The 14,860-nt window shown below is 47.7% G+C and overlaps 5 protein-coding genes across 6 annotated transcripts; 3 read left to right on the plus strand and 2 right to left on the minus strand.

Moving 5' to 3' along the window:
• Positions 1–704: 704 nt before the first annotated feature.
• Positions 705–7,587, plus strand: BDCG_08597 (rho GTPase activator). The gene is made up of 6 exons (XM_045424384.1): positions 705–2,490; positions 2,597–3,299; positions 3,382–4,023; positions 4,084–5,196; positions 5,288–5,574; positions 5,655–7,587. Exons 1-6 carry the CDS (start codon positions 2,035–2,037, stop codon positions 6,195–6,197), a joined length of 3,744 nt encoding a protein of 1,247 aa, XP_045273109.1. The 5' UTR covers positions 705–2,034; the 3' UTR covers positions 6,198–7,587.
• A 245-nt stretch (positions 7,588–7,832) lies between these two features.
• On the plus strand, positions 7,833–8,578 carry BDCG_08598 (DNA-directed RNA polymerase II subunit RPB4; the record flags this gene model as incomplete). The annotated part of the gene is made up of 3 exons (XM_045424385.1): positions 7,833–8,035; positions 8,243–8,370; positions 8,451–8,578. The coding sequence occupies 3 exons, from the start codon at positions 7,833–7,835 to the stop codon at positions 8,576–8,578; spliced, it is 459 nt and encodes a 152-aa protein (XP_045273110.1).
• A 97-nt stretch (positions 8,579–8,675) lies between these two features.
• Positions 8,676–9,071, plus strand: BDCG_08599 (uncharacterized protein; the record flags this gene model as incomplete). Its single annotated transcript, XM_045424386.1, has 1 exon — positions 8,676–9,071. One exon carries the CDS (start codon positions 8,676–8,678, stop codon positions 9,069–9,071), a length of 396 nt encoding a protein of 131 aa, XP_045273111.1.
• BDCG_08600 (tRNA wybutosine-synthesizing protein 2) lies at positions 9,058–11,647 on the minus strand. Its single transcript, XM_045424387.1, has 4 exons — positions 11,031–11,647; positions 10,809–10,910; positions 10,653–10,730; positions 9,058–10,581 (listed from the first exon to the last, which is right to left on the minus strand). Exons 1-4 carry the CDS (start codon positions 11,416–11,418, stop codon positions 9,632–9,634), a joined length of 1,518 nt encoding a protein of 505 aa, XP_045273112.1. The 5' UTR covers positions 11,419–11,647; the 3' UTR covers positions 9,058–9,631.
• Positions 11,648–11,653: 6 nt separating this feature from the next.
• Positions 11,654–14,842, minus strand: BDCG_08601. Of its 2 annotated transcripts, none has more exons than XM_045424388.1 (4): positions 14,345–14,842; positions 13,994–14,190; positions 13,443–13,926; positions 11,654–13,292 (listed from the first exon to the last, which is right to left on the minus strand). In XM_045424388.1, exons 3-4 carry the CDS (start codon positions 13,711–13,713, stop codon positions 12,097–12,099), a joined length of 1,467 nt encoding a protein of 488 aa, XP_045282614.1. In that variant the 5' UTR covers positions 13,714–13,926; positions 13,994–14,190; positions 14,345–14,842; the 3' UTR covers positions 11,654–12,096. The 2 variants fall into 2 exon arrangements, with proteins under 2 accessions (XP_045282614.1, XP_045282615.1); XM_045424389.1 differs by having other exon boundaries at positions 11,703–13,292; positions 13,433–13,926; positions 14,345–14,789.
• Between the last annotated feature and the right edge of the window lie 18 nt (positions 14,843–14,860).

Genomic DNA, 14,860 nt, shown 5'->3' on the forward strand with positions numbered 1-14,860 from the left:
GAACGGAAGCACTTTTTTTTTATTTATATTGTCTTTCATGCACATATCATCGGTTTGAGATTGTTCCTTACAAGGGGTCCTACGCAGTATACTTGGGGAGAATTTTGCCCTGAAACTTAAAAAGACAAAGAAGCTGATATTGATATGGAAGTGCTTTGGAGGGAATGGTTCCTCCGGCTAGCTTAGACCTGTAATTGGTGCCTTAGGCGTAGTACCCACGGGCGAGTGGAAGTTGGGATAGGGCATGGTTATGGTATGGTATGGTCTATTATTCAGGAGAAGAGGGCTTGAGAGTATTTTAGCCTGATTGTGCCAAGGCAGGGAAGAAGCAGATCCATCCGGTGGCTTTATACAGAAGGGAAGGGGTAGTAAAGCGATCAGTTGCAGAAACGGCATACATTCCATGGTGTTTCCAGTCGCCTACAGCCGGCTCTGTCTTGCTGTTGCTGTGTGTTTATTTATTTATGTCTGTTTGATGTTGATTATTATTGTTGTTGATATTGCTTGGTTTATTTTATTATGGATTGCCAGAAGGTTGACGCCCAGCATCACGTGTCTTGTCCGCGATGTTTGGGTCTAACCGTATGTGGCTGTCTGGCTTGGCGCTGTCTGGTCCCGTCCGTCTGAGCATTCTTATTATTATTGGGGCTTATTATTATTAGGCTTATTAGGGGGGGCGCGGCGGCGGGCAGCATCAACTCCTCCTCCTCCTCCTCCTCCTCCTCCTGAGCCATCCTCCTCAACCTTCCAACAACTTCATCCCTCCACTCTCCCTCTTTTCCTCTTACTTCCCTCATTCTCGCTATTCTCTCCTCCCTCTATCTATCTCTACCTCCCTCTCATTCCCTCTCACTCTGTCTCTCTCTCTCTCTCTATCTCTCTCTACTCCGTATTGTTCTCTCCATTCTTTGCCCCCCCCCCCCAAGAGGCGGCTCTGTTAGGCTGTCTGTCTCTCTCTCTCTCCCATCCATCCTCTCTATATTTATCTACTCCCGTCCGCCGCTCTTCTTGCTGTCACGGCTACTTCTTCCGCCCATTGCTGATGCTCCAGGGGATGTTGGTCGACTGTCTGCGGGCCAAGCTGCTTCGCCGCCTGTTGGTCTCACACTGACTAGTTACTTACCTCCTCAACCTTGCACCGCACCCACCACCAAATAGCCCTCCACCACATACTACATATTGGGCATCCTCCTATTATCTTCTTTCTTTCTCTTTCTTTCTTCCTCCTGCACAGCCTGCCTCCGGTTTCCCTTGCCCGCAAAACCATCCCAATTTATTATTATTAATAATAATTAGAAGCAATATCCTCCCGACTGAGAAACAAACCGAGAAAACGAAATCGCCCAAACCTACGTCGTCATTGTCAGATGCTCTGCGTCCCATTCTTGCGGCACACCGTTGAAACCTATCTATCTATCTTTCGCGCACTCACTCCTCCTGCAGCTAAGCTAGCAAGGGTTGTTTGGGCGCTGTTTTGGGGGCTGCCAGGTCACGTTTTAGTGCTAGAAACAACCACCAACCGTCAGCTATAACTATACCCCCTCCTTCCCCCCCTCCCCTTCCCTCCTCTCGCTCCCACTTGTCCCCGAACGATTTTCGATACGAGGCGGAAGCTGAAAATTGCTCCCTTATCCTCATCTGGCCACCCAACGAGAGCTTACCTACCTTCCCAAAGCCAAGCAAGCTTTGCCTCCTGCGAGGGTCCCTTCTACCATCGTTTCAGCTAAATACACTTTGATTGAGTTTTGTCTCCGGATATACCTGTGATACCCGACGTTCTTCTCAGCGCCGTCTTCTCTTAACACCCCGTTTTCTGACAGCCTACATTTCCCCTTCGCATCACCTACCTACCGCATATTCGTCGCTATAAATTCACTCGCAACCTATCGAAATATAAAAACAATAATAAAATATTCCTTGTGATTCGCGTTTAGTGGTTAGGATAAATATACATTACAGGAGCTCTTTTGGTTTGGGTTGTGGGCGTGAAGGGTTTCATTACTCAAAACTACCCCGGGAGGGCAAAGTGTGGAGATGCCTCCTGCTGGTGGGCGTACGTTCCCACCGGACCTAATTCCAGGCAGCGCGCCTAGGAACAATGGAGCTCAGCCGTCAGGAAATCTAGGTGACCCAAACATGTATGGCGAAACTTACCAACCCCAGTCCCCGATAGACATGTCCAGTCCCACTGGCCCTGGCGCGGGCGCGCCATGGGATAATAATAACTCACCATCCATGGGCGGTGGTGCCTTCGACACCGACACTTATCACTCACCAGACATTCGAACGGGGCGGGGACAACATCCCTCCAGTACTCAACAAGGTGGAGCGGGATCAGGATCCGGACCGCGCGATAAGTCTCGCCTCAATGGAGGATCGGGGAGCAAGTCGCCTGGTGGTAGGGTTTGTAGACTATGTGGGGAACCGCTTCAGGGCCAATTCGTGCGGGCGTTGGGTGGGACATTCCATCTAGAATGCTTTCAGTGCAGTGTATGTCGTTCTTTTCCGTGCTGTTGCTACTTCAGTTTTTTTATTTTTATTTTTATTTTTATTTTTATTTTTTAATTAGTTCTAACTTGCTTATTTACACAAATAGGACTGTGGTGATGTTGTCGCGTCGAAATTCTTCCCGGTCGACTCTGAGGATGGCAATGGACAATACCCTCTTTGTGAGACAGATTACTTTCGACGTCTCAATCTCCTTTGCTATGATTGTGGTGGTGCTCTCCGAGGTTCATATATCACCGCCCTGGATCGCAAATATCACATCGAACATTTTACATGTTCCGTCTGCCCAACCGTCTTCGGGGCACAGGATAGCTACTACGAACACGAGGGAAAAGTATACTGTCATTACCATTACTCCACCCAGTTTGCCCAACGGTGTAACGGCTGCCACACGGCTATCTTGAAGCAGTTCGTCGAAATCTTCCGCAACGGCCAAAATCAACACTGGCACCCGGAATGCTATATGATCCACAAGTTCTGGAATGTGCGGCTTGCACCCAACGGACAGGAGTTTGTCCGCCCGGAACTAGATACCGAGGCGACAGAACAAGATCGCGACTTCGTTAGGAAGCAGGAGGATAGGATGGAGGAGAAGGTGTACCGAATCTGGAGAGTGTTGTCTACGTTCGAAGAATCTTCCGCCGCTTGCATATCAGACATGTTATTACATGTCAGTAATGGCGCTTACATTGATGGTGTCGTTGTTGCGAAAAAGTTCATATTCCATGTTGAAGTTCTGTTCAAGGCTTTGGATGGACTTGCTGCTGCAATATCATATAGAAAGATGAAAGGTATGCAAACACAAACATGGTGCCGTTTATTATTTTACATTATATTTTGTAGCGACTCTAACCGAACATTGGGGAAATTTAGATCTACAATACGGTCGAGAAGCCAAACTGCTCTGCAAAAAGATCGTTGCGTTTTTCGCATTACTTTCCAAAACGCAAGAGACAGGTGTTCGCAAACTTGGCGTCACGCAAGAATTGCTGGCCCTTGTAACGGGTCTTGCCCACTATCTGAAGCTCCTAATCCGGATCGGTCTACAAGGCGCTCTGAAGTTAGAAAGGGAGAGTGACAATCCAGACCAATTATACACATTCCTAGACAAACTGGATAGCCTGGGTGAATTGGATTCCATCTCGGCGTCCAATCTCACAGATTCCATGTCGGAGCTGTCGGACCAACAGTCCGATTGCTGTGCTGCCTGCAAAGATCCAATTGATGACGAGTGTATCATCCTAGGCCGGCGCAGGTGGCATTTGAAACCCCCTCATCTCGTCTGCGGGGCTTGCCAGAATGACCTCACAGTGGACCTGCTAAATGCGCGATGGAGTGAGGATAAGGATCGGCCGTTCTGCCGTATATGTGCCGAGCAGAAGGGCCACGCCCCGAATGGTCAAAGGGGGTTCGCCTATGTTAGCAAGCTGCAGCAGTATGTATTCTTGCTGCAGGTTGCGCTTGCGAGACTGCTCTTGGTGTTACGGTCTGGCGGTACTCTGCCACATACCTCAGGTATTTTATCTTTTTCCCGTGAACATTTCATCTATCCAAGTACTAACGTGTGATGTATAGACGATCCAAACCTGAAGAAATACGAAGCGAATGACGGCCACCGGCTAAATGCCTCCGGAGAGCTCCAGACACCTCAAAGATCCAATACCCGATCGAGATCGTATGGGGCAGGCGGCGCACGGGATGAAAACACCGGTTCATCATCCCTAGAGCAAACCGTCGGAGAAATACGAAGACTTCACTCGACCCGCACAGAACGCACTCTCTCCACAACCTTTAAGAAAGCCCGCGCTTCGCGGATCATCGACGGGCCTCAGGGAAGATCTGCGCGGCCCGGTTCTCCAGGTGCCAGCGGGCCAGAAATGAACAATCCAGGTTTCCAGATCGTCGAAGAAAGAGATGCTGCTGGCGAACCAGTTAAAGACCTAACGTTTGGGAACCAAGATGCGCTGACTTTGGATGACATACCAAGAATAGTCGCTGCTGAGCAAGCCAAGGAGCAGAGACCTAATGCATTCCGCCATGCTGGGACTGGCCTCGTTACATCCGGCGGCCGAGCACCCAAAATAGTCAACGGACATCAAAGGGAAGTATCCGGCCCAACTGATACGCGTGGTGGTGCTCCGGCGCCCAGAACTACAAAATATTTTTCAGAATTATCCGCGCTTGAGTACTTCATAGTCCGACATGTCGCTGTCTTGTCCATGGAACCACTTCTAGAAGGGCACTTCAACCTTGAAGAACTGCTGGGACTCATAGAATCGCGCAAGCCTACGATTTGGAATATATTCGGTCGCGCGTTTAAGAACGAGGGCCGCAAGGGTGGGAAGAAGAAGGGCGTCTTCGGCGTCGGTCTGGACGCGCTGATCGAGAAGGACGGGACAGAATCAACGCATGGAGTCGGCCCGGGCACTTTGCGCATACCGACGTTCGTCGACGATGCGATTTCTGCCATGCGGCAGATGGACATGTCTGTCGAGGGGGTATTTCGGAAGAATGGCAATATCAAACGCCTGAAGGAGACGTCAGATATTGTCGATACGAGATACGAGCAGGCGGATTTCAATAAGGAGAATCCTGTGCAAATCGCGGCGCTGCTGAAAAAGTTCTTGAGAGAAATGCCGGATCCGCTACTTACGTTTAAGTTACATCGGTTGTTCGTTGTTTCTCAGAGTAGGTTATCCCCTCCCAATGTGTCTCTGTTGTCTAGTTTCTCTTTCCTTTCTTCCATCTTATATGATTGAGTCCTAACACAACGATCTAGAAATATCGGACCCCGAAAATCAACGTCGCATTCTACACTTGACTTGTTGCCTGCTTCCCAAGACACACAGGGATACCATGGAGGTTCTATTTTCGTTCCTGCACTGGGCATCCTCTTTCTCCCATATCGACGAGGAATCCGGTAGCAAAATGGATGTCCACAATATCGCAACCGTCATGACTCCTAATATTCTCTACTCAAGAGAGAAAACGGTGGACATGGAGGATAGTTTCTTGGCGATAGAAGCTGTCACGTCGTTGATAGAGTATAATGATACGATGTGCGAGGTGAGTAGAAAAGAAAAGGAAAAGGATCAGCCACCTTGGAAAGCAACTGTGGGAAAATACTAACTATCTTTTTTGTGCAGGTACCACAACAACTCCAATCTGTCCTTACAGACTCGACCCTCTTCAACGGCAGTGCAGAAATAACCACCAAAGAAATCCTCAAACGGTACGGTGGCGATCTAAGCAAAATCGCCACTCCACAACGCGCTCCGCCCACGGCAGAAGGTACCCCTGTCCGCACCGGCTCGGGCCGTGCAGTCAACCCACCCCTCGCCACACGCATTGACAAGGATCCATCGCAAGCCAATGCATGGCAGATGCAGAGCTCCGTGCGACATGTGCAACCCGCTGGAGCCGGTGCTGCACCACAACCCCAAGGCCCACAACAACAATTGGATCAGCAGCAACAGCAACTGCCGCTAAGTTCCCCGCAGATGGAATATGATTACAGCTCCCAACAGCAGCAGCAGCAGCCGCCGCAACAACAGCCCCGATTCCCAGACCGCAGCGCCAGTGGAGACAGTTATCACAGTCAAGGCCAACAAGAAGAGCGGCAACAACAGCAACAGATGGCGTTCAGGCAGCGGCAAGCAACCGCCGCCGCTGCGGGTGGGCCTATATGAGGTCATCTATCCACCCGGCTCCCCTCCAAAAAAAATTAATAAGGCATGCTGCGCTGAGCTGCACTGCACTGAATTCGCGAACAAAAAAAAAAAAAATATCCTTTTGGGGCTTCGTTATTGTCAACCTATGGCTACCTTGGTTATATTGGGGTTTTTGCCTTTTAATTTTCTTTCCCTGGCCTCCTCTATTCCTCACCTTTTCTTAATTTCTTAATTGGTCTTAATTCTTTTCTCCTTCCCTTCTGCTCACTCCCTCCTCTCCCTCTTCATTATTTTCCTTGTTTCCTTGTTTCTCCTTCTGCTCCTACTATTTTCTTTCCTGGCCGGAAATGAAGGGTGTTGGGGTTGAGACTTCCCCTTTGTGTTCCTTTCTCTTTTTTATACTTTCCCCTTCCCTGCGTTTCTGCGTCGTGGCTTTCTTTTCACTTTCATTTTTCTCGTTTTGTTTGTTAGCGTTTATCGTTTTGGAGCATAGAGCAAAGGAAGAGGGGGGAAGGGTGGGCGTACGACCCTTTCTATCTATTGATCTATTGAGAAATAAAGGGGCGCTGCCAAAGGGAGAGAAAAGAAAAACTCACGAGAAAACGAGAATAAGAACGAAACAAACAATCTAATATTGGGATAGGCGGATGGAAGAGGGGTGTGATTGATATGGTATGCTATCATCCTCCAGTCTCCAGGCCGGCTTGTCAGCAGTTTTTATTTTTTTCTTACATTTCTTTTGCCTTGATTCTTTCTCTTGTGCTCTTCACTTCATCCTGAATTCTCCGTTCCCCTATTGTTTTCAAAACCCCATTACGACTAACTACTCTGCTTTGCACTAACCAACTACATAACATTTCTTACATTATTACATATACCTCCCCTTGCTACTATTTTCCAAAACATCTACTCTTCTCGTTGTTCGACGTATATCTCTTTCCCCTATTCCCTTTTATCGTTCTTGTTTTTCATTTACCGAAGATTACCCTATAAGTTATTCCCTTTTTTTCCCCCTCAATTTATTTATTTCAGTTCCTTGGCTTTTCTAACTTATTCCCATTTTCCTTCCCTTTTCTTCACTCTCTTCCTTTTCGTCTCCTTAGTTTCTTTGTTGGCAACTCTTCCCTGCATATCCAACTTATGGCATCTTGTATTTGCTTCTCCTTTTAATTTTGATTGTTATAAAGTCAGCTTCTCATAATGCTGGGACTTTTCTTTAATTTTATTTTACTTAGCTTAATATTGAAAACAAAGGCCGTATATTTTCCTGTGCTTCTTTCCGTGTTTTTACGTTTTTGTTTTGTAGATGATACCACAACCTCGTTCTGAACGAAATCCCAATTGAGAGTCAATATTTCAGGTTAAAATAATAAACGGCATGAAACAGCGCTTCAGCCTTGGCTAAGAGAATCGCTAAAATTCACGTGACTTCCCATGTGACAGAGCCGCACTAGTCGAAATAACTCAAGGAATCTCATTAGCTACACTACAGGATATATACACAGAGAATTACACTTTCATCACGAATTAAAACGAAAGGGGTTAGAGCTATCAAACTTCACCTACCGCCCGAAAGTCCTACGAAACTATCACGCTTTTGCTCCTCGAAGAACAAAGCCCGAAAGCAAAAACCAAATAAAATAAATTAGAAAAATGACAACCCCCTCCTCCACGTCCCTCCCAGATCCCACACACCGAAAGCGCGAACTACCCCAGAACGAACTCGAAGCGACCTCGCAGCTGAAACTGGGCGAATTCCAAAACGTGCCGACGCTCTCGTTATCGGAGGCGCGGTTGGTTATCAACAAAGTGCTGGATTTGAGGAGGAAGGGGGATCATAAGTTTGAGGAGAGGGAGTATGTTGTTCCGTTTCTGGTTTCCATTTTTGCTGTGTTTGCGGTTTGGGGGTTAGTTAGGAAGTTGGGAGGTTGAGCTGAGATGGAACACACCTCCAAGCAAAGCAGCTTAAGAGGGGAGATAGAAGCTGAGGGGAGGAAGAAGGGGGAGTAGGAAAATTACGATATAGGTTTTGCTCACATTTTTTCTCTTTTTCTTTAACTCAGGACCCTAGTGAAAACGCAAGATTACCTTGAGCTCTTCGCGCGGTTCAAGGAGAAGGAAAACATCGAGGCTGTCGAACGCCTTCTGTCTGCGCACACTGAACTTGAGTTCTTCGAGCGATCGCAACTTGGTATGTTGTCCCTTTGCGCATTATATTACCAGCAGCGCATCGGCAGAGAAAAGAGTGCCTCTAACGTTGCTGTGCTACAGGGAGTCTATGCTGCAATGATGCCGAAGAAGCCAAATCCCTGATTCCCAGCATCGGAAACAAAATCTCCGACACCGAGCTCCAAGAACTCTTGGATGAATTGACGAAGCTGAGGAACTTCGTGGAGTGAGCAAGACTAGCGAATGGGCGCTGCGTTTTTACCGTATTAAAAGAAACGTGAATGCTTAGATCTCCCTCCTCTCGGCTTTTATGCTCTCTCCCCTTGCATGGAGCAAGATGAGAAGACGGAGAGCGTGCATACGCATGCACATGCGCATATGCCTGTGATGGATGGAATGCAAAATGCAAAATACAGTCGGATTAACGTTTATGATGACCCCATGATGAATATATATGATGGTGACTTGCGGCTGCAAGGAGTACCTAATACGGATGTGTTATGTGTTTGTTCTCTTGGTGCAGTTGGTCAACCCGACTACCAGATGGATGGGAAGTGGGGTATTTTATCACACACCGTACTCTGCGCCGTATCTGGCTTTACCGGTACCTATAACCACGGCAACTATTTGCTTTTTATCCCGAATACCGGCCCAGAGGTAGTACACAGAAAAAAGCCATGGCGGACCAAACCTATCGCCGAATCTTTTAGCACGATGCTTTGATGGCTTACCTTGACGACGAGCACGGTCTTTCTACCCTCAAAAGGGGAAAAAAATAAACAAATAAAGGGCGCTAGTATTTGGATAGAATTGCTGCCTAGTTTTGAACTTACACTTTTCCTCATAGCTAGTTGACAGTTTAGAGCAAGTAAATGGGATGAATGGCCTGAGAAAAAGTACGGAGTAGGTAGAGGTTAATCAAGCAATGGTAGTAGACAGATGATTACAAATGAAATGAGGGTTTGCAAAACTTCCTTTTTTTCTCTCTTCTTTTTCCCTCTTTCTAATTGTGCGGCAGCTCAGCTTGTATCTCTTTACTAAAAGTATATGGAACAGGTGAATCGCTATTCGAGGGAAAAAAATGAGGCGCTAAGTTGGGCTTCGAATGGAGGTCTAGTATAAATACAATTGTAGAATTATGGAAAAAAAAAATTAAATAAACAAACTGAGAACACACGAGTTACGCCAAATGCCTGAAATGCCAAACAAGTAAAAGAAGAAAAAGATTAAAGAAGGGTAACGAGACGGTCTCTTCCGATCTACTTCTAGAAAGAAAACCCCACTCAACGCTTCGTAAATGCCACCTCAGCAGGTAATCTAAAGGTAGCACAGAACATCTTTTTCGTCGGCGACACAAGCCTCACGCTCCGAATCTCCAACTCCCGCCCCTCATCCTCCGGCGTAATCGTAAACCCAAGCCGTTTCGAAATGCGCTCGCAGATATCCTTGCGCTCAACAGCCTCGTCCTCACTGTTCGTCGAGAAGCAGTAGACATGGATGAGCGGCAGCCGGCGGTCCGTGTACGGCTGGAAGAGCTCCTGCATGCCCGCGTAGACGCCGCGGAACGCGTCCAGGAACTCAATCGCGGTGGCGGGCAGGTTCATGACGTAGTGGTCGAAGGTGCGTGGGCAGGTCAAATATTCCGTGTAGAACATTTGGGGATTACGCTGGCGGATCGGCGAAGTCGCGAGCTCTGCTTTGGGGATCTTGACGCGGTGGGCGACGGTCCGGGGGCTTCGTTGGTACAGCTTCTCGCTGGCGAAGCGGATGAAGTCGCGGCCGTTCATGTTGTGGGGCTTCACGAATTCGCGCACTTTGTTCTTCGCGATGCCTCGCTCCAGGCACTCGTAGCCGTATGGGTTTAGATCGTTGGCCCAGACGAAGACCTGTTTCTTTCCTGCGGGGATGGAAAAGGGGCCCACGCCGGCCATGACGTCGCAGACGGCCTCGCCCTTTTTGAATTTGCTAACCATGCGTTCATGTTCGGTGGCGAGACGTGTGTTCCAATATACCTTTGAATAATCGAAGGAGTATTCGCAGTCTTGCTCGTGGACGGTGACGTTCATGTCATCCGGACCAGCAAGGATCTCGTATGAGAAGGTGCGGAATTCGCTGTGGGATCCAACGTCATCGGTTTTGTTAATCACCGTCCGGGCTTGAGGGTGTTTGTCTATCAAAATTTCTCCCAGTAGGAATCTATATGGTAGATATTGTTCGCGGAGATTGAAGTGGGCTGTAGGTACAAATTAGAGCTGAGAAAAGGGAAACAAAATTGGAAAACGGGCGTTGGTTTGAGGCACGTACCCACGTGTCCGACTTGAGTAAAGCCAACCGGCAGTTCCTCCAACTCTTGGTCCGGAAGTATAGAATCGACGATATCCTCTGTGCACCAAAGAAAGGTTAGCAACGTTATCTTTTCTCTTAGCTCTCTCCATCAGCCACTGTCGAGGGCAAACATACTGTATGTGAAATAGTCATAATCAAGCAACAGGTTGAACGGGCGCAATTCCATTGATTTGGCCTCAACTAGCCGTTGAATAGTAGGAGACCACGTCTTCACATCTACATATTGAATTGAGAAGACAGAAAGGTTAGCAGGTCATGCATATGCAAAAAGTTGTCCACCCAAGCCGAACTCCTCACCCGAAAGGGGTCTAGCCAGGAGAGATAAATCCCACATACCATCAGCTTTGATATCCTCTCTAAGCAACAAACATTTTCTCCCGTCCTGCTTCCCATTCTTTCTCTGATACCAATGATCTGTAACATTCTCCAACGGGCCCTCCCGTGCTGCGCGCACTGGTATAATGCGATTCGCCAGCAACAAGTCCTTGCTTTGCAGCAGTTCGCTCTTTATTGGGCCAATTGATTGCCTGTCAAAGATGGTAGCGGCGGAGAGGGGGACAGTTTTCTGGAAAAACGAACGGTCCAGCGTCCGCATCATGCGGTTGACTGGGGCGCGGAACATGTCTGATTCGGAAGTGATGGGGGTCGCGCTGGGGGTTGTGCTGTTAGGGGTGACAGAAGCAGCGGATACGGAGGGGGCCTGTAACGTGGCAGTATCCCCCATCTAATCTCGTTCTTACGCTATGTTAGGGGTATAAAGGTGAGAATGAGGCCGTGGAGGGTAGAAGAAGATCGTAACTGGACACTATAGTGGTTGTCAGTGAGTAGTGCCGGATTGCGGTTTGCTAGACCATCATATGGATATATATCAGTGCCGGTTAAACCACTTATAATATCTATATTTTGTATATATATAACAAGCACAGTTTCGAGCGACTGTCAACAACGTCTGTCTGTATGTTATAACCTTCAAGCTGCTAGCGGGTGAGAGAATTTTGAGAGCTTGTAGATCACGTGCCTTATCTTATCAATCGTTCCTGAAACTAATGTACATCAGACAAGATGTGAATAATACTAGAAAACACGATAGTCACAGTAGAATTGATGCAGAGATTCCCACACAATATATGTATAATATGTAGTATAGAAATTAGGTATTTCCAAAATCTTGAAACCCCCAACTGCAGCAAACGGCGGGCGGAGGATCACCAAAGCCGTCCAACTCACTCCAAGCAAAAATAAGCACACAAAACCTATATACGTAAGGCCGAATTCCAACAGTATAGGGCATCAGGAGGGTCCAAGAAGAAAAAAGAAAAAGAAAAAAATACAATAAGTATAATCGCACACGTGTCCTTTAAAATCCTATCCCTCTTCCTTCTCCTCCACCCCTTCTAGCACATCAAATCTCGCCGAAATCCCTACTCCGCCTCCCAAGCCTGAACCCTTCCCTCTCCGCCTCCAATAACTCAATCCTCCCCCTCAGCGCCTGTATCTGCACATCCCTATTGCGCACGGCGGCAGATGTGGCATCCCTTCCCTTGATAATGGACTGCGTGTGAAGGTATTCTGCGTTCAGCAATCCGACAAGTTCTCGTTTCGCGGCGGGAGGCATGTGAATATTGTGCTTGGAGAGGAGGGCGAGGGTATTGGAAACGATTGTGCCGGTCTTTTGGGGGCTGGTGGTGGATGTGGTTGTGGTTGTAGAAGATATGATGGGCGGGGCGGTGCCGTGGGGTTCTTGTTGATTATCGCGGCGAAGGAGCGGGAAGGAGTTAAAGCGGATTGGCGTTGGTGTTTGCGGAGGGTCAAGATCAAAGGGGTCTACTACCGTGGTGCGAGATGAGGTTGTTGCGGTATCTTGTCCGTATGTAAGAGTGCTGCGCGTGGTTTGCGGGGTTGAGAATCGGGATAAGGATGCGGAAGGCGAGTGGTACGGGCGAAATACTCTGGATGAAGGTGTGGGAAAAAAAGGGCCATCCAGCCCGGCTGGATCTGTATCACGCTGGCCATGCGGACTGCCATCCTCGCCATCATCACGGACACCTTCATCCTCATCTTCGCTCACAAATAAACCCCTCCCATCTCGAAACCACCCAGGGCTTTTTCGTCGCGTACCAGGCTGAAAAATACCCTGTCCCTTCCCCTGCTTCTGCCGCTGCTGCTCCAGGTGTGAATCCTCCCGAGGAGCCAACTGCTCCACAACGCTCCCCTCTATATCCTCATCCCAACCAAACGAGTCATCATCAGTATCATCGTCCTTTCTTTCCTCCTCTCGTTTAACCACCACATCCTCCATCCTACTCTTCTTACTCGGCGATCCCATCTCGCTCACACTAGTTAGTCCATAGCCATAACCCTGCTCATAATCACGAGCCCTCTTCCTCGTCCCGGTGTTGGGGGTCAGTAACCCGGTCCTAGCATCGATCGAGGCCTGTGCCAAAGGTCGCGACGGTGTCCTATTGGTGGAACGGCCGCCAGCCGCTCCCGTCCCTGCCCCCTTTAACACTTTCGCCATATCTCTCTCCCTAATCTCCGCTTCGTCCTCCCATAGGAAAAAATTGCACCGTTTCCCCTGCGGCTTCGGACATGTGTAAACTATATTGATTCCAAACGCAACCATCACGTATCAGTATTCATCGTTCCTGTTCCCCTTTAAAGAAAAAAAAATAATCGAAGATATAGGGCCCAACGTAAGCCAAACAATGACATGACAAGGAAGGGGGGGGATGCCGCACAAAAACTTACACCACCGCCCATGATTCCTGCCCCCATTCTTCGTCTCAAAGTGATCTGCCTGCCGGCGCGGCTCACAGTTACAATGCCATGTACCGTTGGCGAATAGTCCGCGGAGTGGGATGGCGGTTGAGCGGCTTGGGGTGGAGAAACCCCGCGGGGTGGTGGCCGGTTGGATACTATTCCTCTCTCGGGATGACGGGGTGCTGGGGGGATTATTATTATGGCGGGAGAACATTTTCTTTTTTCTTTTCTTTTCTTTTTTTATGGGCGCATCATGCATTTGGTTGGTGGTGTGGTTCCAAAAGGGGGGGAGGGTGAACCGGGTAAGTTCCAGCTATCCCGTTATTCTCAAGTCTTCGCCCGACAAAAGTCGCGTGCTGAGAATAAATATATATATAAATTCAAACAAGAAGAAGACTGGCGATGGGCGGAAGTCATATCGTCGGCCGTTTGTTGATGTGTGGTGGTCACCATGGGAACATGCAATGGGGAACTTGAATCCAAAACGTCATTTATTTTTAGTGGAAAGAAGCGGGATCGAATTAAGGTTATTTAAATACCTTTAGCTTAACTCTAAAGGAGCTTGATATCCTGTTACACGATAAACTAAATACTCAGTGTAGTAAATAATAGAATGCAGCAACACATCAGCAGGAGGACCGTACTTTAACTCTGGGAGCACACTAATAAATAGATTTATCGCGGGATGAGGTTTCCGAGTTCAGAAGATCGGGATGCAGCGAGTAACATTTGAGTGCTAGTAAGCATTATTTTCCATATCCAGTGGGCTTTATTGCAGGTACGTCAAGAATAAGTACATGTAAGATGTATGTACATGTACATGTAATGTACATACAATAAATGGAAGAAAAGGGAATTAACATCGAGTTGTTGAGATTGTCGGTTCATACCTTTGAAACCCAGTTATTATTGCCGGTTAATACTGAATTACCAACATTTGGATCTTTCGACGCTTGTTTGTAGGTATTAATATTCTGTTCTTAGTCGTAAAAACTAAAAATATGGGAATATGGGAATGGGAAAATTTATCGGTGGAATATCAAATAGCTTTTTATTAGACAGTCAAATCCATAGACAAAGGAAGAACAATTTCTCCAACTCTCCTCTGTTGCTCTACCATTCAGGCGCTGCTCTGGGCGTCGCGTCTGCCCCTGTTGTTGTCGTGCTGTTGTCGTGGACAGATGCGCAGGGCCAGCAGCCATTGTTAAATCCGCTTTTTCATCAGGCATCAAAAAAGATTCCTCCAGGGAACAAAGATAATAAGGAGTAATCTTACCATGTAAATGTTCGAATTGATCTATCCATCATGAATAGTTACTGCGTAACTAATGAAGAGAGCAAAGGAAGATTAAAAGGAAGAAAAGAAAGAAAAAAGGAGTTTGCTTGCATCAACGGATGGCGCTAGA

The sequence above is a fragment of the Blastomyces dermatitidis genome, assembly GCF_000003525.1.
Source record: "Blastomyces dermatitidis ER-3 genomic scaffold supercont1.11, whole genome shotgun sequence".
NCBI classification, from domain to species: Eukaryota; Fungi; Ascomycota; class Eurotiomycetes; order Onygenales; family Ajellomycetaceae; genus Blastomyces; species Blastomyces dermatitidis.

Excerpts from the sequence above, each read along its gene's own strand:
- BDCG_08600 (XM_045424387.1), bottom strand. The coding sequence starts at position 11,418 with ATGGGGGATACTGCCACGTTACAGGCCCCCTCCGTATCCGCTGCTTCT. Across the intron at positions 10,911-11,030 it reads AGAGGATATCAAAGCTGATG|ATGTGAAGACGTGGTCTCCT; the intron begins GTATGTGGGATT and ends TTCAATATGTAG. Across the intron at positions 10,582-10,652 it reads TACTCAAGTCGGACACGTGG|CCCACTTCAATCTCCGCGAA; the intron begins GTACGTGCCTCA and ends TTGTACCTACAG.
- BDCG_08597 (XM_045424384.1), top strand. The coding sequence starts at position 2,035 with ATGCCTCCTGCTGGTGGGCGTACGTTCCCACCGGACCTAATTCCAGGC. Across the intron at positions 4,024-4,083 it reads TACTCTGCCACATACCTCAG|ACGATCCAAACCTGAAGAAA; the intron begins GTATTTTATCTT and ends TGTGATGTATAG. Across the intron at positions 5,575-5,654 it reads ATAATGATACGATGTGCGAG|GTACCACAACAACTCCAATC; the intron begins GTGAGTAGAAAA and ends TTTTTTGTGCAG.
- BDCG_08601 (XM_045424388.1), bottom strand. The coding sequence starts at position 13,713 with ATGCATGATGCGCCCATAAAAAAAGAAAAGAAAAGAAAAAAGAAAATG. Across the intron at positions 13,293-13,442 it reads CAGGAATCATGGGCGGTGGT|TTTACACATGTCCGAAGCCG; the intron begins GTAAGTTTTTGT and ends GAATCAATATAG.